This window comes from Loxodonta africana, chromosome 2, assembly GCF_030014295.1.
Source record: "Loxodonta africana isolate mLoxAfr1 chromosome 2, mLoxAfr1.hap2, whole genome shotgun sequence".
NCBI classification, from domain to species: Eukaryota; Metazoa; Chordata; class Mammalia; order Proboscidea; family Elephantidae; genus Loxodonta; species Loxodonta africana.
In genome coordinates this window covers 201,121,071-201,145,631 of record NC_087343.1, presented here as the reverse complement: position 1 = coordinate 201,145,631, position 24,561 = coordinate 201,121,071, and the positions used below count along the sequence as shown (strand labels likewise).

The following is a 24,561-nucleotide window of genomic DNA, read 5'->3' as shown; positions in this document are numbered from 1 at the left end:
AAGGATATTAATGAAAGTGAGTAATGGGAGATTAGCACCAGAGTTGGTTTGGGACCAGGCCTTGAAAGACTAGCCAAGGAGTTAATAGATATTTTAGCTTTTAAATTTGGGTCATGATTTAGGTGTCTTGGGAAGCATTCTTTTGATATTATTACCGGGAAATCTAAAAGAGAGACTAGCAACTATGAGGCCAGTTAGGAAGTCACTTCCTGCAGTTGATAAGGGGTAGGGTTAGGGGATAGCAGTGTATATAGAAACAAAAGCATTAAATGTTGATGCCGAAGGATAAGCCAGTGGACTCTGGAAAAGGGAAGAACCAATGCCAGTATTGAGATGTTTTGACCTAGAAATGAGGTAAGGTGATACAGCCCCAAAAGAAAGGGGGAACTCGAACTTGCCTGATCCTGAGGAATATGGATCTCGGCCCAAGAAACAACAGGACTGGAGATGTGGATTTTTCAGCCAAAGCATAATGTGCTTCAGTGGAGGAGACCAAGGACAAAACCTTCAAGAATGAGATATTTTCTTGATAATTCAAAAGGTACTCTGAGTGATTAGTAGATTATCTCATTAAAATAAATAATTATATAGTTCTCAGAGGGCAGTTATGGTTCAGTGTTAGAACTCTTGCCTTCCATGAAGGAGACCTGGCCAAAGTACCTCAAGTGCAGCCAGCACTCATCAGTCAGTGGAGGCTTGTGTTTTGCTGTGATGCTAAACAGGTTTTGATGGAGCTCCCAGACTAATATGGACTAGGAGGAAATGCCTGGCAATCTACTTCTGAAAATCAGCCCATGAAAATGCTATGGATCACAACGGCCAAATCCTGTGTGTATGGGGTTGCCTTGAGTCGGAGGCCAACTCAACTGTGGCAAACAACAGAGTTCTTAGTGTGGGACATTGGGCTAAATGTATTCTGACTGACCTTATAACCTGCAAATTGTTTTTCAAAATCAATGCTTTATGAAATATCCATCAACGAATGGATAAACAAAATGTGGTATATATATAGTGGAATATTATGCAGCTGTAAAGAAAAACCAAATTCTGATGCTTGTCACAACATGGATGAACTCTGAAAACATCATGCTGAGCAAAATAAGTCAGCCGCAAAAGGACAAATACTGTATGATCTCACGTATATGAAATAAGCAAATATACAGAAACCAAAGATTATTATTGGTTAGCAGGGGAAAGGGGGAGTTTTGGGGGAGCACCGGGTTTACGTTACTTAATGATGGTAGAATGTTTTGGATGAAGATAGTGATAATGGTGGCACAACATGAAAAATGTAATCAATGTCATTGAGTTGTAAATGTGGAAGTTGTATTGGCGAATGTTTTGGTGTGTATGTTTTCACTGCAATTTAAAAAGAAAAAAATAAATGCTTTATATCCATTTTAAAATACTCATATCCTTTGGCCCAACAGTTCTACCCCTGGGAATATATCCATATATCTGTGTGGAATATAGCCACATACTGTACTTGTGTGTAAAGACATCCAGTGAAGTTCATTGCATCATTGTTTTAGTATCAAAATTCTGGAAAAAATCTTAAAAATAGCCTAACTGATATAGAGAACTGTTTAAATAAAATACAGACCCTACAATGAATGGCTCTACACCCTTAAAAAGCATGTTGAGTAGTAGTATTGCCAAGATTTAGTGTTATGTGAAAAAGTACTGAGTAATGTATGCATCGTTCCATGTTGGAGAGGTTATAAATACAATCTTGAACAAACAAGCTTACTGGATACACAAGAAACTCCTGAAAGACTGGTATAAAGAGGGAAGTGGGACTCAAAGTGGGAAGGAGACTTTTTTTTATAACAAATGCAAATATTATTTTTTCAATAAAGAACATTAAACAAATTTCTTTTACGCTTAGTTTCTCAAAAAAGACAATATATATTTAAGACCACTATAAATGAAGTTGTACTGGACACAAGCAATTTGTCCTTCATATCCAGCTTCCTCTTATAGCTTAGCTTGCCCCTATTCACAAGGCCCCAAAGAAAAGCCACACTTGTCCTTGCTCATTCACACCTTCCTTTGCTTGAAGGAGAAAGTGGGGCATGCAGCACCCCACATTTCCATCCAGCTTTTTCTTACTGGTTGGGTAGTAACCACCACTTCTCTGTACCCACATTCATCTGGCACTGTCAACTTAATAGGCAAAGTGCAGTATATTGTTATTTTAATTGAAGTTTCTTGTCTTACAATGAGATTGTTTTTAATGTTCATTAGCCATATTTCTTCACGAATGGTCTATTCACGTAATTTGTCCATTTTTCTATTACAGAGTTTGTCTTTTTCATATTGGTTTTTAAGAAATCTTTATTAGGCTATTAGCTATCTACTACACTTATGTTTTTCCAATTTTATTAAGAGCTTTTTAATTTTTTGTGTGTGATTATAAGGAACAAAAATATTTAAACTAACTCAAGAAAAGTATATAGAGACATCAGAATATCCAAGGACAGAAAAAAAAAATTACTATCTCATCTTACATTATCTGGAATTGAGAGTGAGAATGGAGGTTGCTCTTTCTTGTCTTTCAGAGCCATGTGGACCCTGGACGTGTGCTTCAGCCTCCTCTCTCCCTTCATCACCAGCATCCACTCACTACCTTGGCTCAGGGTTAACGTGCATGCCAAGCCTTCTTAAATCCTGGCTCTTCAGCTCCAGAAACAATTGGAGTTTTCTGTTTACTCAGGGCTAATATAACCCAAACTCTCCTTCACTTGTTGAAACTCCTCCCAAAACATTGAAACACAGGAAGCAGTCCACCCATTTGGTCCTCAAGCTGAGGTCTCTCACAGCCCTGTCCTCCTGTTCTAGTTGGGATGGGTTGCTTTCTTGGACTGCTTCTCAGCAACTGTCAATGAAGTCCTTGTACCTCCTGCATTTGGATCTCCTGTTTCATCAGTCCCCCACTTTTAGAAATCAATCTTATTGTGCTGTTTCATGATTTTGATAAACATATGCACCATGTAACCACTACCATAATGAAGACAGAGAACAAAAGACCCCCCTATACGCGTTCCCAGTCGGTCCCCACCAGTGGCCCTAGGAAAAGACTGATCTGCTTTCTGTCACTAAAGATTTGTCTTTTCTAGAGTTTCTTGAAAAAGGAATCACAATAAAGTTTTGTGTCTGGCTTCTTTTGCTCAGCCTAATGTTCTGAGATTCTCATCCTTGTTGTGGCATTTATCAGTGGTTCATTCCTTTTAATTGTTGGGTAGTGTTCTATCGTATGGCTATATCACAATTTATCCATTCACCAGGTGATGGACACTTGGGGTGTTCCTAGTTTTTGGCTATTATGATATAGTATTGCTATGGATATTTGCATACAAGTCTTTATGTAGATAAATGTTTTAATCTTCTCTTCATAACCTGACACCTTACTCTTTTTTGGTTTACAATTGGTAGATACATTTTCCTGTTGCTTCCTAAGAAATATTGCTTATGAAGTATATATTTTTTTTAATCCTGCACATCTAAAAATCTATCATTGACTCTGCAAATCTATCAAAGGCACACACCAAATTGAGAAACAGCTATCCATGAAAAACTATGGAACTTCAAGTAACAATAGTGGGCGTCTGTGGTGTCATTACTTGCGGCTGCTCCTGCGCCCCTCTTCAGCTCAGGTTCGTGGCGGTTCTATCAGGGTAGGGAAAACTGCGAAAAGCAGCAGCATGTCTGCCAGAGGGGGCTGAATTGACATGGCATGAAGCACACCAAAACCCAGGCCCAGGAATATAGTTGTTTTCTGCCAGAGCTTCGCCGGACTTGCCTGCCTCTTTTGTTAGCCCTTACAAGTCAAACCCAGATGCAGGCCCTCAAGTCCTGTTCCTGGTTATAATGTGGTTACCCAGAGTAGGTAGAACTTTTTTTTTTTTTTTTCTGAAATTAAAACAAAATTTATTGAGGCGGAAAGGCGGAGAGTGCTGACACATTGTGGGGATTGCAACCAATGTCACAAAACGGTTTGTGTATAAATTTTTTAATGAGAAGCTACTTTGCGCTGTAAACTTTCACCTAAAGCACAGTAAGAATTTTAAAAATTAAAAAAAAAAAAATTTTTTTTTTCCTGGAGTATTTGCAAATTCCAAAGAATAGCCATGGAACTAATTTTAAGGAACATTAGCTTGGGAGGAATAGCAATCCGTAGACCATGGAAGCCCACCACCACTGCCACCCCTGAGTTCTGTACCTCATCCACTCCTGTCACCACCAAGCCCACAAGAAAGACCCAAGGAGAGGCTAAAGAAGACAAAGCTCTAGTGAAGGATAAACCACAGAGGGATGGGCATCCTTACCTGCTAAACGTGCTGTTCCTTAAAAGGCACCTCATAAGAAAGGGAGAGAATAACAGGCTGCAGAAAATGAAGGTGCCAAGTGAAGTGGGTGTGTTTTTTTGGTAACTGTGGACTTGTGTTCTATACTGTTCGAATTACTATCTCAATCAAGTTTTATACAAGTGCAGAATTTTTACCTTTTTTTTGTGTGTGTGTGTGTGTTACCACAGGGACTGTCTCGTTTCAGGAAAAGTTAGTTCAATGGATGTTCTTTGGAATCTGCGTATACAAATGCAAGGACAGATTATCTCAGAAGCTAGATTGAAATGACCATGGGGGGAAGCAAGAATTTGCTCCCTTGATTTTGGGAGTATTTCTCTTGATTCCCAGGAGGAGGGGACACGCTGACATTCACATCCACCAGTCACTGAAGAAAAAATTGCTTGGGTGTAGGGAAATGAAAATTCATTTTTAGGTCTTCTTCTCCCTCTCTGCCAAATGTCCTTAAACTCAGAGACCTGTTTGGACCTGGCACTCCCTCCTTCACTGGCACCAAATTTAGTGTTTTCTATAAGGGCATTGAGATAGAGTCCCTCAAAGAGGCCAAGAACCATTGCTTTTAGACTGTGGATCTTTAAATTCCGTTTCCATTTAATTTCCTTAAAAGCAGGATCTGCTTGTGAAAAGAGTTAACATGTTAAATGGCAACTGTCCATCATCTCTCTAAACTTTTCCTGTTCAAAGCAACAAATTATGCCTTCTTTGGGTTTTGTGGCTTTTCCTTTTTGGTAATCCATGGATTTGAATGGTGGTGTATACTATTTCTGGTGGTTGCCCGTGATGTGCCTGAAATATTATGACTTAATTAAAATTAGCTTTAATAAAATAGAAATAAGAGAGAAAGAAGAAATTGCTGGCTTGGTTAAAATATTGCCCCCTGGCTCCCCTTCCCCCAACCCTGGGCTCTGATTCCATGCCCATCAGACAACCTTCTGAAGAATGATTTGGGCTCCCAATGTTCTGACGACAGGAAGAGAGGGTTCTGAACAGTGACCATGAGTGTTTATTTGTGGAAATTGACATTCTAATTCTAAAATGTATATGGAAATACAAAGGACCTAGAAAGTCAAAGCAATCTTAAAGAATGTTGCTGGGAGATTCACACTACCATATATCAAGACTAATTGTAAGCTATAATAATGAAAAAAAGTGGTATTGGCGCAAGGACAGATAGACCAGTGGAAGAGAATAAAACCCGTTGCTGTCGAGTCGATTCTGACTCATAGCAACCCTATAAGGCAAAGTAGAATGCCCCAAAGAGTTTTCAAGGAGCGCCTAGTGGATTCGGACTGCTGACCTTTTGGTTAGCAGCTGTAGCGCTTAACCACTACACCACCAGGAATCGAGAGTCCAAAAACAAACCCACACATACAGTCACGTGATGAACAGACACTACCGTAATTAGTGAGGGCAAGGCTAGTATTTTCTTTTTTGCTTTAAGAATTTTTTAATTTTGTTGTTGTTAAGAATATACACAGCAAAACATATACCAATTCAACAGTTCCTACATGCACAATTTAGTGACATTGATTACATTCTTCGAGTTGTGCAACCATTCTCACCCTCACTTTCTGAGTTATTCCTCCCTCATTAACATAAACTCACTGCCCCGTAAGGTTCCTATGTATTCTTTCAAGTTCCTGTTGTCAATTTCATCCCAAATAGATAGTTCTTAAAAGAGCATAATGCTCAAGGCAGACTTTTTTTTTTTTTTTTTTTAACTGCTTAAGCTATTGTTCAGTTTTAAGATGATTTGGGGGAATAAGTTTAAGGTTTAAAGATTGTCTCAGGGTTCAATTACTCTCAACCCACCTGGATCAAAGGAGAATGAAGAACACCAAGGTCACATGATAACTAAGAGCCCAAGAGACAGAAAGGGCCACATGAACCAGAGACCTACATCATCCTGAGACCAGAAGAACTAGATGGTGCCCGGCCACAACCGATGACTGCCCTGACAGGGTGCACAACAGAGAACCCCTGAGGGAGCAGGAGATTAGTGGGATGCAGACCCCAAATTCTCATAAAAAGACCATACTTAATTGTCTGACTGAGACTAGAGGAATCCCGGCAGTCATGGTCCCCAAACCTTCTGTTGGCCCAGGACAGGAACCATTCCCAAAGACAACTCATCAGACATGAAAGGGACTGGACAGTGGTAGGAGAGAGATGCTGATGAAGAGTGAGCTATTTGTATCAGGTGGACACTTGAGACTGTGTTGGCATCTCCTGTCTGGAGGGGGGATGGGAGGATAGAGAGAGTTGGAAGCTGGCAAAATTGTCACGAAAGGAGAGACTGGAAGGGCTGACTCATTAGGGGGAGAGCAAGTGGGCGTACGGAGTAAGGTGTATATAAACTTATATGTGACAGTTTGACTTGATTTGTAAACATTCACTTGGAGCTCAATAAAAGTTAATAATAAAAAAAAGTAACCTTAGGTATCAAAAAAAAAAAAAAAGATTATCTCAGGGCAATAGTTTCGGGGTTCATCCACCCTCTCTGGCTCCAGAAAATCTAGAGTCCACAAGGATTTGAAATTCTATTCTTCATTTTCCCCCTTCTGATCGGGATTCTTCTATAGAATCTTTATCAAAACGTTCACGAATGGTAGCTGAGCACCATCCAGTTCTTCTGGCCTCATGGCAATGGAGGCAGTTGTTCATGGAGGCAATTAGCCACACATTCCGTATCCCCCTTCTATTCCTCAGTTGGTGAATAGAGACCAATTGTTGTGCCTTGGATGGCCGCTTGCAAACTTTTAAGACCCTAGACACTACGCAACGAACTAGGAGGTAGAACAGAAGCACTAAACACAACACGTTACTAGGCCAATTAACTGGGATGCTGCCTGAAACCTCCAAACCTAGGAACTAAATCCCGTGAAGCATTTGGTTGCACATAACCAGCCTCAACAGCTTTTTTTTTTTTTGTCACTGTTGTGACCCTAATACTCCCCAGCATGTTTTCTATTTCAGAATAGGCAACTGAGAGCATGACAAAACTAACGCCATGATGAACCTACAAGTTTTTCTCCTTTCTCTGCCTGCCTCCTCCTTTCCGCACCTCTGTTAATGAATTGTTTTGACCTAATGTTTTTTTTTTCTTAATGTTAATGACTTTTTTCTTTGTTTTAAGCTGATACAAATAACCTTTTGTTTGTCTGGACTACCTGTGGCTTACAATCCCTACAGGAAAATCAGAGCCCAGGTATCTGATATGTATATTTTTAGCCTAATAAAGAGATGCCTGGCAGGTATCTTTTGTCACTACTCTGTAGTAAATAACTCCTCTTGGCCATACCGCCAGCCAAGTATCTACGAAGACACTTCTAATCCTTGTAAGAGTCTATATAATCTCTAATGTAAAATTGCTCTATGGGACTCCACAGGGACAGCCTGTGTTGCTGCTGGGTCCCTGGTGATGTATACATCCCCGTAATAAACTTTCTCATTCTTTCTGATTTGAAGTATGTTCATTGCTTGACTGCTCCAGGGCACAGACCCTAATCAGGTACCAAAAACCAAAACCAAACCCAGTGCCCTGGAGTCGATTCCGACTCATAGCGACCCTATAGGACAGAGTAGAACTACCCTATAGGACAGAGTAGAAGTGCCCCATAGAGTTTCCAAGGAGCACCTGGCAGATTTGAACTGCTGACCCTTTGGTTAGCAGCTGTAGTGCTTAACCACTACACCACCAGGGCTTCCCCTAATCAGGTAATATTGTTGTAAATATATCTATCACATAACTTTTGCCAATTCAACTTTTTACAGGTGTACAACTCATTGACAGCAAATACAATAATCAGCTGTGCAACCCTACCCTTAAGGCAATTTTTCCGTCACTGCTAAACACCCTTTTCCCCCTCCCTCCCTCCCTCCAAGAACCACTAATAAACGTTGGTCTCTGTACATTTACCTTTTCTTGTCTTTATATAAGTGAGGTCATACAATATCTGTCCTTTTGTGATTGGCTTATTTAGCATAATGTCTTCAAGCTCCACCCATACTGTAGCATGTAGCAAGACTTCATTTCTCCCACCGGCTGAGTAGTATTCCATTGCATTTATGTACCACATTTTGTTTATCCATTCATCTGCTCATAGGCATTTAGGCTATTTCCACCTTTTGGCTATTATGAACACTGCTACATTAAACACTGGTGTTAAAAAAAAGAAAAAAACGGATGCCTTCGAGTCAATTTTGACTCACAATGATCCCGTAGGGCAGAGTAGAACTGCCCCATAGGGTTTCAAACAAGCAGCTGGTGGATTCAAACTGCTGACCTTTTGGTTAGCAATTGAGCTCTTAACCAGTGCACTGCCAGGGCTCCAAACATTGGTGTACAAGTCTCTTTTTGAGTCTCCTTTCAAGTCTTTTGGGTATATACTTACCAGTGAAAGTGCTGTATCATGTGGTAGTTCTATTTTTAGTTTTTTTGAGGAACTGCCACAGTTTTCCACAACAGCTGTATCATTCTACATTCCCATCAGTGATAGGTAAGGGTTCCAATTTCCCCACATTCTTACCAACATTTGTTATTTATTATTTTATCTTAGCCATCCTAGCAGGAGTGAAATGGTGTCTCACTGTGGTTTTGATTTACTTCTCTCTGATGGCTAATGATGCGGAACATCTTTTCATGTGTTTGGTGGCCATTTGAATGTCTTCTTTGGTGAAATGTCTATTCAAGTCCTTTGCCCATTTGTGATTGGGTTGTTTTTGTTGTTAAGTTGTCAAAGTTTTACAAGGCAAGTCTTTTCTACAAAATGTTGGGTTGATTTGACATCTATATGGAAAAAAAAGAATCAATCTCTACCTCACACTGTAAGCAAAAAATAACTCAGAATGGAGGACAGACCTAAATGTAAAAGCTAAAACTATAAAACATCTAGAAGAAAACAGAGGAGAAAATCATAGTTGGGTTTGCAAAGAATTCTGAAACACACACAAAAAATGTATTAAAGAAAAAAATTGGTAAATTAGACCATCAAAATTCAAAATTTTGCTTCTCAAAACACAGTTATGAAAATTAAAAGGCAAGTCACAGAGTAGAAGAAATATTTGCAAGACATCTCTGACAAAGGACTTACATCTAGCATTAAAGAACTTCTATAATTCAGTAAGAAAAACAATCTAATAAAAAATGGGCAAAAGATTTGAACACTCACTTCACCAAAGCATATAACAAATGAAAACAAGAAAAGGTGCTCAACATCATTAATCATTAGGGAAATGCAAATTAAAACCACAATGAGATGCAACTACACAGTCACTAGAATGGCTAAAATTTAAAAGGTTTGCCATACCAGCTGTTGGGGAGGATGTAGAGAATGGGAAATCTCATTTACTGCTAGAGGATATATGGTACTATCATTTCAGAAGTTCCACTGCTTCTTAAAAAAAACATACACCTATCATATGACCCAGCTGTTCCACTTAGATCTTTTCCCAAGAGAAATGAAAGCATGTGTACACACAGACTTGTACACTGATGTTCATAACAGCTTTACTTGTAATAGGCCCCAAAGTGGAAACAACCAAATTTTTATCAACAGTGAATGGAAAAATAAATTGTGGTTATTTCCATACAATGGAATATTACTCATCAATAAAAAGGAATGAACTACTGATGCATGCAACAACATGAATCTCAAATAGGAAAGAAGCAATTGAAAAAAAATGTATACACTGTGTAATGCCATTTCTGTAAAATTCTATCACCAAACCAACCTATGGTGATAGAAGCAGAGGAAACTTCTGGAGGTGAGGGATACCTTCACTGTCTTGATTATGGTGATGATTTCCCATATCAAATTATCCATTTTAAATAATGCAGTTTATTATTATCAATTAGACCTCAATAAAACTGTTACAGAAAAAAGTTCCCAGGAGGTGGTGCTACTAAGAGGCTCTGCCTCAGACTGTGAGCTCATTTGGAGCTGAGTCTGACCCTTTGTTGAACTATGCAGGAGGCTGGATCGACTTGGAGGCCCCAAAAAGGCCCAGGTGTCTTTTTGTAAAAAACCAGTGCAGTCAGGAATCCCAAGTAGATGTGGTAACCATCAACTAGGTAGGCCTGACAGGCAGGGCTGATTTCATTTCCTTCAACTGCTGAAATGCGGGGTGTTGTTAGCTGCTGTCGAGTCGGTTCTGACTCACAATGACCCTACAGGACAAGCAGGACTGCCCCATAGAGTTTTCAAGGAGTTGCTGGTGGATTTGAACCGTTCACCTTTTGGTTAGCAGCCAGGCTCTTAACCACTACACCACCAGGACTCCCGCAACACAGGGTGCTATCCTTCAAATCTACCAAACTGTGCTGCTTCTACCACCCAGATATTCATGTGGCTGAGGGTCTCCTGGTCATTCAAGTATTAGCATGAATGTTGAAGTGACCTTATTACTTAGTACCACATTTAAGTTAGTTCCTACCTCTCACCCTGTCCTACTTTCTGTATTTGTTTCTCTTCACTGCACATATCATAAGCAAGAAGTCTCATTCATTTAGTTATTTCGTTTTTTGATCTCTTCCTCCCCATGCAATCGGCACCACACCCAGGTCTCTTTTACTGGTAGTGCACCCACCCGACAGGTGCCATGAGTTGTTGATTGATAACTCACAGCTGCCCTGCCAATGACCAATTAAAAAGGTGGTAGGGAGGGTACAAAAGGCTGGCCCTCTTGCCTCACGGAGGCCTAACTCTGAGGTGCAATTTGTGCTCAGAGCTCCCTGTGGGATCAGGCTGAGGTTAGTCTCCACTGGAGGCTGTACTTTTGTTTAGCTTTCCCCCCAGCCCTGTCCTGCTTGCCTCACTCCCTTCTCCTGACAGCACTCCTCCAATAAATCACTTGACTTCCCACCTTAGACTCTGCTTTTAGGAAATACAACCTATAGACCATATGCCTTCTTGTTCACAGCCCAGAACAAATTCCTGTCTCAGGTTCTACTTATGATCCACCCCCTTCTCCCCTCCCCACATACACTCAAGAAAGTTATGAAGGAATATCTTCTTTACTTCCTTAGAACAGTACCTGGAATATAGGAGTATAAAAATGGTATGACAGTGGTATCTGACCTCCTCTAACTTCACAAAGGGGAAAAAGAATCAAGATCAACAGCCTAAGGCTGATTGCTATGAGGGGGAGGTCAGACATACCTCCTCTCTAACATTTCTATCAATTCTGACGCCAAATGTCACTTCAACCAAACTCTCTAATTCTCTGCGGGGTTAGATAATTTGTTCCAATGGCCACACAGAACTCACAGACCATACTCAGTTATGGGGTTTATTAGGGAAGTAACAGGTTAAAATTCAGATTCAGGGATGCTCAGGATACAGCGTTCTATGAGGACAGCCTCTTCTCAGCCATGGCCAAAGGCACACCTTTCTCTGGTCCCCTGGGCTCTCAGCCTAGCCTCTGCCCTGCTTGGGCAAGTGTTACAAAGCACTTTTAGCTCTGCCAATAAGTGCCCAGAGGCACCCCCTTCTGCCAGTAAGCCTCAACCCAAAGGTGTTCAGCTCTAGCTCCAGGGGTCGGTCAACCTAGCTCCACCAAATGCCCAGAGGCACCCTACTCCACCAGCAAGCCTCCTGCCAGAAGCTGCTCAGCTTTCTCACTTTGTGGGCTGGGAAGCCCACTGGACCATCTCTGCCTCTGCTGCCGCCATTTCTCTGCCGCTGCTTCTTGCAGTCTTACAGTGTTACAGCTCTCTCAGTCTCCTGGTTCCAGGAGTTTCTCAGTGCAGAGGTCTCAGGTCCAAAGGACGTGCTCCACTCCTGACTCTTCTTTCTTGGTGGTGAGATTCTCCCTTCCTACCTCTGTTAGGTGGGTCATTTTAAGCCTAGTGGGATGGCAAAACTAACCAATCCCCTTGTTAGGGTTCCATATACCTTATTTGCATGGTTCCAACCCCACAAGGGTGCCATGAACCTTATTTACATTATTAGCAAGGTATCCAATCTCCTTGGTGGACCACGAGCACCTCATTTGCATAGTCTCACTCAGTCATTTGGTGGGAGTTACAAATGACTATTGCTAATAAGAACCATGCTGAGTAATTCACTGTACCTCACGCCCCCCCACCCCCCTCCATGGCTCTTCTAGCCATTGGCCCTTTCATACTTCCCTCTTCCCAGTCACTTTAGCAGTCCAAAACAATTAGTCCTTCAGTAGTGCGAAACGTCCTCAGGGTGAGGTTACTCATGCACCAGCCATTCAGGTCTGCTGAAAGTAACTACCCATCTGATCTGGTCAGGTTCTCAAAAAGTCTTTTCTTCTTCACCCTTTCTGGCCTTTGATAAAATTTAAGTGAGAGATTATTTTCTTGCTCTGAGACTCATGAGATATCAGCATAGCAAAACTTTTAAGGAACTTTGATTTCAGCCACTGTACTCCAGTCCAGCAGTGCCTCCCCCTTAGTCCACCCTTCTACAGTTACTGCTTCTACAATTAGTTTCTACAATCACAATTAACCTGTTAACAATCAACACTCACAACTGAATCAAATAGTCCTATCAACATCTTCCCCCACCCTCAATTCCCCAGAGCCATCAGGAAGAGAGGGATCTATTCAGTGGGGAATCCTCCTTGTTGTTGTTGCTGTTTTTAGGTGTTGTCGAGTCGGTTCCGACTCATAGTGACCCTATGCACAACAGAATGAAACACTGCCTGGTCCTCCGCCATCCTTACAGTCCTTGTTATGCTTGAGCTCATTGTTGCAGCCACTGTGTCAATCTACCTCGTTGGGGGTCTTCCTCTTTTCCACTGACCCTGTACTTTGCCAAGCATGGTGTCCTTGTCCAGGGACTGAGCCCTCCTGACAACATGTCCAACGTATGTAAGACACAGTCTCGTCATCCTTGCTTCTAAGGAGCATTCTGGTTGTACTTCTTCTAAGAGACATTTATTTATTCTTTTGGCAGTCCATGGTATATTCAATATTCTTTGCCAACACCACAATTCAAAGGTGTCTATTCTTCTTTGGTCTTTCTTATTCATTGTCCAGCTTTCACATGCATATGATGTGATTGAAAATACCATGGCTTGGGTCAGGCACACCTTAGTTTTCAAGGTGACATCTTTGCTCTCCAACACTTCAAAGAGGTCCTTTGCAGTAGATTTACCCAATGCAACGCATCTTTTGATTTCTTGACTGCTGCTTCCATGGGTGCTGATCGTGGATGCGAGTAAAATGAAATCCTTGACAACTTCAATCTTTTCTCCTTTTATCATGACGTCATTTACTGGTCCAGTTGTGAGGAATTTTGTTTTTTTTATGTTGAGGTGCAATCCATTCTGAAGGTTGTGGTCTTTGATCTTCATTAGTAAGTGCTTCAAGTCCTTTTCACTTTCAGCAAGCAAGGTTGTGTCATCTGCATACGCAGGTTGTTAATGAGTCTTCCTCCAATCCTGATGCCCCGTTCTTCTTCGTACAGTCGAGCATCTTGAATTATTTGCTCAGCATACAGACTGAATAGGTATGGTGAAAGAATACAACCCTGACGCACACCTTTCTTGACTTTAAACCAATCAGTATCCCCTTGTTCTGTCCGAATAACTGCCTCTTGATCTATGTAAAGCGTCCTCATGAGCACAATTAAGTGTTCTGGAATTCCCATTCTTTGCAATGTTACCCATAATTTGTTATGATCCACACAGTCGAATGCCTTTGCATAGTCAATAAAACACAGGTAAACATCCTTCTGGTATTCTCTGCTTTCAGTCAGGATCCATCTGACATCAGCAATGATATCCCTGATTCCACGTCCTCTTCTGAAACAGGCCTGAATTTCTGGCAGTTCCCTGTCGATAAACTGCTGCGGCCGTTTTTGAATGATCTTCAGCAAAATTTTGCTTGCGTGTGATGTTAATGATATTGTTCTATAATTTCCACATTCGGTTGGATCACCTTTCTTGGGAATAGGCATAAATATGGATCTCTTCCAGTCAGTTGGCCAAGAAGCTGTCTACCACATTTCTTGGCATAGACAAGTGAGCACCTCCAGCACTGCATGGATTACACAACATAAAAAAAAACATAAGGACAAGAAAAATCCTCACAACTGGACCAATAAGCAAAATCATGATAAATGGAGAAAATATGGAAGTTGTAAAGGATTTTGTTTTACTTGGAGCCATGATCAACGCCCATGGAAGCAGCAGTCAAGAAATCAAATGACACATTGCATTGGGCAAATCTGCTGCAATAGACCTCTTTGAAGTGTCAAAAATGAAAAATGTCACTTTTAGGACTAAGGTGTGCATGACTCAAGCCATGGTGTTGTCAATTGCCTCCTATGCATGTGAAAGCTGGACAATGAATAAGGAAGACTGGAGAATTATTGATGCCTTTGAACTATGGTGTTGGTGAAGAATATTGAACATACCACGGACTGCCAGAAGAACAAACAAATCTGTCTTGGAAGAAGTACAGCCAGAATTCTCAATAGAAGCAAGGATAGTGAGACTTCATGTACTTTGGACATGTTATCAGGAAGGATCAGTCCCTGGAGAAGAACACCATGCTTGGTAAAGTAGATGGTCAGTGAAAACGAGGAAGACCCTCAGTGAGATGGATTGACACAGGACTGCAAAAACAGGCTCAAGCATATCAACAAAAATGAGGATGCCGCAGGACTGGACAGTGTTTCGTTCTGTTGTACATAGGGTCACTATGTCAGAAGCAACTCAGTGGTACCTAACAACAACAACACGGTTTCAAACATTTTTCTCTTTATTCAGTTGGGTTCTGGTCAGCTCATCCCTAGCCATCCAAGCTAAGTCACAATAGGTACTAGCCTTGGGCTCAGGAGTTCACACATACCTCCCTGCACTTCAGACCAGCCAGCCCCTTCTCTCTCACTCTCATCCCTACCCCCGTAAGTTAGGTCAACAGACACCATCCCTAAGCTCAGAAGTCCACACAACCCCGTGCACTTCAAACAAACCAACCCTCTCTCTCTCTCATCCCTAGCCCCCATGAGCTAGGTCAACGCATGCCAAAGGAACATGTCCAAACTCAGCCCATCTCTTCATTGCTGCACCTCCCCCACGTCCACTCATTGAGTAGACCCAGGTGGTCACCACTAGCGAGCATAACAAGCTGTCTACTCACCAAATCCAAAAACCAAACCCACTGCCACTGAGTCGATTCCAACTCATAGCAACCCTATAGGGCAGAGTAGAACTTCCCCATAGTTTCCAAGGACCACCTGGAGGATGTGAACTGCTGACCTCTTTGTTAGCAGCCATAGCACTTAACCACTACGCCACCAGGGTTTCCATCTACTCACCAGCTCTCTTTAAATTCCAGTCCTAGAAGGGGGTTCTCCTAACGGACACTGAGTTTTTCCTGTTCAGTGCATCCAAAAGCAAACCACTTGCTTGAAATTCAAAAAGCAAAGCAGTCAATCTTTTTTTTCTCTGCAGGTCCTTCCTTTAAATTCAAATTTCCCATTCTCTCAGCACCTCTGGGTGGGTCTCCATGTCTTTTCAAATGCAAATTTCCTGACTCTGAAGTATTAGGGTGGGATTCAGGTATACACAGTACTACTGCATTAAAATGAACAGTTTGTATTTCTTTCTCGGCAAATCCTAGTTGGCATTTTAGCATGCTCAGTCAAGTACTGGCTGAGTTACACACTCTCTGTAATCTATAATACCCAATATTCATTTCTATATTTTGGTTTTACAATACTAGGTACAAGCAACTTTCAATATTCACAGCATATTCAAATAAATACATAACCCTTTTAATAAACATTCCTTTCATCTTCTCCACCCCTTGACTATCTTCCCATATGGCCTCAGGCCTCTGGTTGGGTGGAACCAGTATCAATCATCCTGCTTATCGACCTGGCTTTTGCCCCAAGCCATTCCAGATGTGGCTTTTTTCCCCTCAGTTGCAGCATAGTATCTCTTACTTTCCTTTCAGCCATTACAGGTAACAACCAAAGTAACCACCTCAGAATCAAAACTTTCACTTCTCAAGCCCCTTTGTTCTCTCTCTTCCTAAATCCCATGCTTCCATGAGTCTGGGCCAGTGATTGCAAGGATCCCACTCCTGACACCAACTGTAAAAATAGCATGGCAGCAGCGTCTGACCTCCTCTAACTTCACAAGGAGGGAAGGAGGATCAAAATCAACAGTCTAAGGCTGATTGCTATGAGACAAAAGTCAGACATACCTCCTCTACAACGTTTTTACCAATTCTGACACCAACCCTCCCTCCCATAGCACTCTACAGTATATTCAATAATTCGTTTGCAATGGCCACACAGCACTTACAGACCATACCCACAGGGGTTTATTAGGGAAGTAACAGGTTACAACTCAGGCTCAGGAATGCTTAGGATACAGTTCTTCGTTCAGGACAGCCTCTTCTCAACTGTGACCGCAGACACATCTCTCTCTGGCCCCTTGGCCTCTCGGCCTCTGCTGTGCTCGGGAAAGTGTTAGAAAGCTCTTTTAGCTGTGCTGATAAGTGCCCAGAGGCACCCCCATTCCATCAGTAAGCCTCACCAGAAGGTACTCAGCTCTATCTCTGTGGGTCAGCAAATCTAGCTCCACCAAGTGCCTGTAGTCACCCTACCCCACTAGCAAGACTCCTGCCAAAAGGCACTCAGCTTTCTCACCCCATGGGCGAGGAAGCCCACCACACTATTTCCTGCCTCTGCTGCTATTCCTCTCCTGCTGCTTCTTGCTGTCTTTGGTGCTTCAGCTCTCTCTTGGTCTCCTGCGTCCAGGAGTTTCTCAGAGCAGGGATCTCGGGTCCAAAGGATATGCTGCACTCCTGGCTCTTCTTTCTTGGTAGTGGTAAGATTCTTCCTTCCTGCCTCTGGGATGGCTCATTTTTAAGCCTAGCAGGATGGCAAAACTGACCAATCCCCTCATTAGGTTTCCATATACCTTATTTGCATAGTCCCACCATCACAAGGGTACCATGCACCTTATTTACATTATTAGCAAGCTATGCAATCCCCTTGGTGGGCCACAAGCACCTCATTTGCACAATTTCATCCAGTCATTAGTTGGGAATTATAAACAACTACGGCGAGACGGTAAAATCATCACAAAGTTATAGTAAAGTGAGAAGAAAGATTTTATTCATCATACGTTCCAAGAAGCAAATACAGGAAACACAGGAGCATGCTGCCAGAACTATGTCTGTCTGAATCTGAGGAATGTTACAGAATCATCGGTATATATAGACATTACAAATGGGTGAAATCATTTAGAGCTTCACCTTTTCACAGATTGGCTAAAAACTGCTGAATCACTCTGATTCTACATTTTAAACTGCCTTTCTTAATAATCACTGGTACAAATTTCAGTAACAATCAGGGGGGTCTTCACTGGTCTAACAAATCTTACTATTTACTAAATGTTAATAGAAAATGTTAAGAGTGGAAAATATGTTGGTCTTTTGTGCTCTAAGTATTTGTTTATATGAAAGGTTTTCCAAGATTGTCCTAGCTATCGTTTTTATACCTTAGGGTCCAGTTGATGTGTCTTTGTGAGTCTTTGTTGCTCCAGCTGGGTGACACTCTTCATACTCAAAGACAGGGAATAATAGTTCCAATTTTAACTCCCACTATTCAACCACAAGCAGGTACTCGATAAATGCACTGAATGAATGAAGGGAGAGCCCAGGGTCTGTTTTACAGCTCAGCTGCCAGCATCCCTACTGTGCTGGGCTAGAGGCATTATGAGTCATAGCTGGTGGACAGGAGCTGAGAGATTCAGAGATGTGTCCAGGCCTGGGACAGCAGCTTGGCACCTCCACCACATCTTCCAGGTGAGGCACAACATACGGTGAAGATTCACAAAGAAGGGTCCTCCAGGGAGACCCAATCTAAAGGGTGGGTCTGGCTCCACCTCTTGGTCCTCTGTGAGCTTTCAGAGATGATCCCCCTGAACTAGATCTATGGGATAGAACCACCTAGCCTCTTCCCAGGTAGATATGAGGAAATGTGTGTTGGATCGATGAAGGCATGACAGAGGGAACCCTGCCCCAGTTCTTTCCCTTTTCGCTCTCCAGTGGGAGAAGAGGAATTCTGAAAAGAACCCATAGACCACTTTCTCAGACAATAGAATAAGCACTTTCTGGGATGGGGGAGCTTGTTATCATCTGGACTTTAGCTTCCTTGAGGATGCATTTGGCTTGGGACAAAGGTCGTATCTAGTCACCATAACTTGTTACTTTCAGCCATAAGTATAGGTCCTTGCCCATGACAATTGCCCTAAGGTGTCACTGAACACAGTAGACTGTGATCTGTACAGACTTATCTTTCAAGCCGGACAACAAACAGCTTGAGGGTGGGCACTGGCCATGCTAGAACCCTCTGCCCACACCAGGGCCTGGTAAACAGCAGGTGCCAGTAGAGATTGTCACATGACTGAGTGATGAGGGCAGTGATGGTGTTGGTTATGGTAAACATCCTACCAAATACTTTTCAGAATTCACATTTAACCCCGAGTTCAGCAGTCTGCTCTTACCTTTAGAATGAAGTTTAACTTCTGCGCATGCTTGTACAGTACCTTCACATAGTGAAAACGTCAAATAGGTCAACCTTTTAAGCTTCCTCTTCTGCTATCCCAGCGAGCACCCTACACCAACTCTACTTCCAAGCTCTTTCTCCCGTGGCAAAAATGCCAGCCTTGCCTAGCTCTTCACTGTCTGGAAGTACTTCATATCCAGCCCTCAGTTCATCTAGCAGATTTCTACTTATCCTTGGCCCTTTGCAGAAGCTGGTTTCAGTGAGACTACGGCTCCTAAGTGTGTGCAGTGATGGTTTCAGTGGTCAGCGCTGAGCACCACCATTAGGGGTAAACCTTGTCCATGCGGCCTCAGGGTGTGGGAGGATGGGCTACCCCCACAGCCCACTTACTCGGAATCTTGCCCCCCAGCAGTGCCCCTGGCTTGCCTTCAGCATTCGGGACACCTGGGCTCCCAAAGCAAGGGCGTGGCCCAGGTCGCCAGTGCCCTCGCAGCGCCCCTCTGGCAGCCTGCACGCCCAACGCGGCTGGCCCAGATCCCGCCCTGGAGGCCTTCGGGGGTCCGATCCCAGGGCATGCTGGCCGCCTGTGGGAGCAGCTACGGCAGTTCTGGGCCGACCACTTCTCGCGGCGCTTCTCGCCACGGCGGCCGCCTCTGCGCCGCATCTCCTCCATGTCCACCTTCTATCTGCTGGACCACCACACACGCCAGGCCGAGCTGGGCCTCTGCTACGGCGCACCGCGCACGCGCCTGAGCGATGAGGCCTTTGTGTTCCGCGGCGGCCGCTGGGCGGCCGAAGGCTCGCTGGGGAGGCCACGGCCGCCGCAGCCCTCGCAGACCGTCTCTGGCTTGAAGGCGCACGTGCAGCGGGTCAAGAGCCAGGTGTTGCTGGAGGAGAACAACTACCTGAAGCTACAGCAGGAACTGCTCATGGACATGCTGACTGAGACCACGGCGCGCATGCACCTGCTGGAGAAAAAGCTCGACGCCGAGGCCAGCCCGGTGGCCGCGGCGCGCGCCTGGCAGAGGAAGCTGCACAAGCGCCAAAGCGCCAGCGGCGTGCTCATGCTCGAGGCGCGCGCGCTCGAGGCGCGGTGACGCAATAAAGCTCCGTGCTGCGCACGCGCGCCCGGTTCCTCGCCGCGGCCCCTGCTGCCCGCCGACTGCTGTCTTCTGCCACCTAGCGGATCGCGTCCGCGGGCTCTCTGGGACCCGCCCTGGTGTGGGCCCTCGGCGAGGCGGGGCGGGTCAGGGCGGATGTGGATAGGCGACTGACCTAAGGAGCCTGTCTCGGGAGGGTGCGATAGGGCGGTGGGGAAGGTCTGTGTGCGCCCCGTGGGGATCGTGGAGGTAGGAGCCAGACCTGAAACCAACAGTGCCTGTGCTCCAGGGCATGACAGGTAGTGGCTCTCTAGGCCCAAGGAACCAAGGACAAGGTCCGGGAGGCCTAGACAATTTGGGTGCTCAGGGAATGGAGGGCAGTGATGCAAGCAGGTCGGGCGGGGTGGGCCCGGACCTGGTACTTCGACCTCTGGGCGTTGAGGCGCAGGTTAAGTGTATTTTACTACCAGGAAACTGATCCCCCCACCCCCAGGAGCTTTCTGGAAACCTTCGGCTCCCAACACCTGGCTGTGCGGCTTGAGGAGCGTCACATCTGTTAAAAGCCTCCTTTCTCTCCTCTGTAGAATGAGAGATCTGTCCGATCCAGAGTGCCAGCCAGCACTCTGCAGGGGGAGTCCAGTCCACAGTCTAGCTCATTGCCGTCAGATCTATTCCAGCTCATAGTCACTGTTATGGATTGAATTGTGTCCCCACAAAATATGTGTTGTGAATCCGGACCTCTAGCTCCTTGGAAACCCTGTGGGGCAGTTCTCCTCTGTCCTAGAGGGTGGCTATGAGTCAGAATTAGCTCAAAGGCACACAACAACATGCCTGTGGTTATAATCCCATTTGGCAATGGGTTGTCTTTTTATATTAATGAGGCAGAATTAGTGTAGGTTGTGTCTTAAGTCAATCTTTTTTTTTTATTGTGCTTTAGATGAAGGTTTACAAATTATTTTCTTACTAAACAGTACTATACATGTTTTGTGACATTGATTGCCATCGACACAATGTGTCAGTACTCTCCCCTTCTCAACCTTGGGTTCCCCATTTCCCATTCATCCAGCTTTCCTGTTCCTTCCTGCCATCTGGTTCTTGCCCCTGGGTTAGTGTGCCCATTTAGTCTTGAATACGTGGTTGAGCTACGAGTATTATTGTTTTATGGGCCTGTCTGGAAACCTTAGTGGTGTGGTGGTTAGTGTTACAGCTGCTAGCCAGAAGGTTGGCAGTTCAAATCCACCAGGTGCTCCTTGGAAACCCTATGGGGCGCTTCTACTCGGTCCTATAGGGTTGCTGTGGGTGGGAATTGACTTGATGGCAATGAGTTTGTTTTTTTGTTTTTTTAATGGGTCTATCTAATCTTTGGCTGAAGGGTGAGCCTAAGGAGTGACTTCCATACTGAGTTAAAAGGGTGTGTCAGGGGTTTCCGCCAGTCTCTGTCAGACCAGTAAATCTGGTCTTTTTTTGTAAGTTTAAATTTTATTCTACATTTTCTTTCAGCTCTGTCTGGGACCCTCTGTTGTGCTCCCTGTCAGAAAAGTCGGTGGTGGTAGCTGAGCACCATCTGGTTGTACTGGGCTCAGTCTGGTGGACGATGTGGTGGTTGTGGTCCATTAGTCCATTTGTTACTGGAATGAGGTTCTTGCCTCGCACCGGTCAAGAATGACCAAGTAAGGCACATAGTTTTCCACTTGAGCAAAGCTTTATTGAAGAGGCTTGCAAATGGAGACGAGGAGGGCCCAGAGCAATGCATACCCACATCTCAGAGAACAAAAGACAGAGCAGAGTCTTTAAAAGCTCTTGGGGACTGGGGATTGAAGATTCAAGTTTATTCATAGGCACAGGTGGGGATATGTTAACTAAGGTGCCTGTGCAGCAGCTTTCCAAGATGGCTCCTGTCCCAGACGCCTCTGGGATTCGTAGCAGGACTTATTATGGGGTGTCACGCCTACACAGCCTCTTGCTCCCCAGGTTTGATTCCCCTGCTGGGGCCGTAGCCCCTCTCGGCCCTTAGTGGAAGGTCACACAGCAGCCACAGGTGGATGTTCTGCACATGTCCCTGGGCCTGGACTTCTCCAGCTGCTTCTGAAAGGCAGCTTTAAAGAAGTTTGTGGGCTATTTTCAGATACCCTGCCCCACTGTTCTGGGGAATGGCTTTGTTTCTGTGCCCTGGCCTATTTCTTGTTACTTTGTTTACAGATTTGGGGTCCTTCTGTTCCTTGTCTTACTAGGTCTCTAGGTTCCACATTCAACCCCCTATTGCCTCCCTTATATATGTGTAAAAAAAAACCAAACCCAGTGCCGTTGAGTCAATTCCAGAGTAGAACTGCCCCATAGAGTTTCCAAGGAGCGCCTGGCGGATTCAAATGGCCGACCCTTTGGTTAGCAGCCATAGCAGTTAACCACTATGCCACCAGGGTTTCCACCTCCCTTATAGTGTAGTCTATTTCTCTTTTACTTGCCTCTCCTCTAACCACACCAGTCTCTTCGCTATTTCTCAAACAGGTACCCTCTGATCTCAAGGCCTTTGCTCCCTGTCTTACTTTGGACTAATCTTTCCCTTGTGTCTTTGGTTTTTCTTCATTCTTCCTTGCTTCTGAAGGGGCGAGACCAGTGGAGTATCTTAGATGACCACTCACAACCTTTTAAGACCCCAGATGCTACTCACCAAGGTAGAATGTAGAATATTTTCTTTCTAACCTATATTATACCAATTGAGCCAGATGTCCCCTGAGACTAAGTCAATCTGTTTTGAGATACAAAAGAGATTAAACGAGCGAGCAGAGCAGAGATGAGGAAGAGAGATGCCAAGCCATGTGAAAATTGCTGAGAAGAGACAAGGACCTTCCTCCAGACCCAACAGAGAGAAAAAGCCTTCCCCTACAACCGGCACCCTGAATTCGGGCTTTTAGCTTCCTAAACTTTGAGAAAATAAATTTCTGTTAAAGCCATCCACTTGTGGTATTTCTGTTACAGCAGCACTAGATAACTAAGACAGCAACTGTACAGGACATAGTAGGACTAGAGGTTACTAAGCCACAATTTTGTATGAAAATGTGGCCTTATAATTAAATCAGCAAAACAATACAAAACATTTCTTTGGCCACTAAGCTTTAAAAAAATGACATTACTTTAGAGCAGTAGTCTTTTTCATTTTAATAATCCTGTATTTATATTAAAAAAAATTCAAAATAGTTATAATGGTTGTAAAATAAACTGTCCTTTTACAAGAACTAAGTAAAAAAGAGAAGGAAGTTGTTTTACATAAAAACATGAAGTAAAAATTAAAGGTGGTTTGGGGAAGTAGCTGCTAATCTAAAGGTTGGTGGTTCAAACCCACTAGCTGTTCTGTGGAAGAAAGATGTGACAGTCTGCTTCTGTAAAGATTGACAGCCTTGGGAACCATATAGGGCAGCTCTACTCTGTCCTATAGGGTTGCTATGAGTCGGGATTGACTTGACAGCAGTGGTTTGGATGGGGAAATAGCAAACATTATAAAGGAGAACTGAGAATGCTTAAAGTTTAGGGAATAATGCTTTGGCCAGACCACTTGAAAACAAATAATGGTCCTACAGTAGAGAGACATATCTGTCATGCCACGCAAGGCGCGGGGGGCCCGACAGCCCGTGTGGGTCCTGGTTAGGGAGATGCATCCGAGTGAATTAAAGGCGCAAATTAAATGGGGCATGATAATATTTTGAGATACCCGACTTTGCTCTTTCTGCGCTGGAATTTCACTCTCTGGCATTGCCCCTGATTTAGGCAGCCAAGCTCATTGCCCCAGGGGAGGAATGTGACAGTAGAAAGCAGGAACAAAGGATTCTTTGTGGCTTTTACCTCCTGCTCAGGAGCAGAATTTTGCAAAAATATTTTTGGGCTTGAAGAGGGAGGTCAAAAAGACTGTAGATTTGTCTACAGTGAGAGATAAAGGGAAATAAAAGTAGAGACACTAGTAGGGCTTCCATTTGTGGGAAAAAATATCCTTTCTTGACACCATATCTCCTTCCATCTACTGCCCTATTTCTGTGCTCCCCTGTATAACGAAACTCAAAAAAATTGTTTATATTCACTGTCTCCAATTCATCCTCTCCTGTTTGCTCTTAAACTCACTCAGCTTGGGATTTCTCAACTACCACTTTCCCCAAACTGCTTTCACCAAGGACCCCATGTCCCTCCACATTGTTGGGTCTATCGGTCTATTTTCAGTCCTCATCTTACTTGGCCCTTATAAGTGTGCGAACAGTATTTTAATATTTGAAGATTAGGGTTTAAAATGAACAGGATTGGTTCTTACCCTGTCCAATGCAGTTCCACAGAGGGAACCAACTGATAATAGTTTTCAACCACTTTCAGGGTAGGAACCAGGAAAAGACTTCTCCAAGGCTGAATCACTTCCCCAGGCCCAGCTGCCAGCCTGCCTTCTCTGGGATTTGGATGGGAGCATGGGGATATGGCGCCCCCTGCTGGTTACTCAGAGCCCAAAGCCGGTTTCTGCCCCTAAAGAGGTGGCACATTCCTCACCTAGGTGGAGCCTGAGCTCAGGCCTGGTTTGCCTGTTCCTATTCCTGAAGTGTCTTTGAGATTGTGGCT

General features: G+C 43.8%; 1 protein-coding gene across 1 annotated transcript; it reads left to right on the top strand.

The window, feature by feature from the left end:
- The first annotated feature begins 19,212 nt into the window (after positions 1–19,212).
- Positions 19,213–19,968, top strand: CBY3 (chibby family member 3). Its single transcript, XM_003404929.3, has one exon. The coding sequence runs from the start codon at positions 19,213–19,215 to the stop codon at positions 19,966–19,968; it is 756 nt and encodes a 251-aa protein (XP_003404977.1).
- The last annotated feature ends 4,593 nt before the right edge of the window (positions 19,969–24,561 follow it).

Excerpts from the sequence above, each read along its gene's own strand:
- CBY3 (XM_003404929.3), top strand. The coding sequence starts at position 19,213 with ATGCGGCCTCAGGGTGTGGGAGGATGGGCTACCCCCACAGCCCACTTA.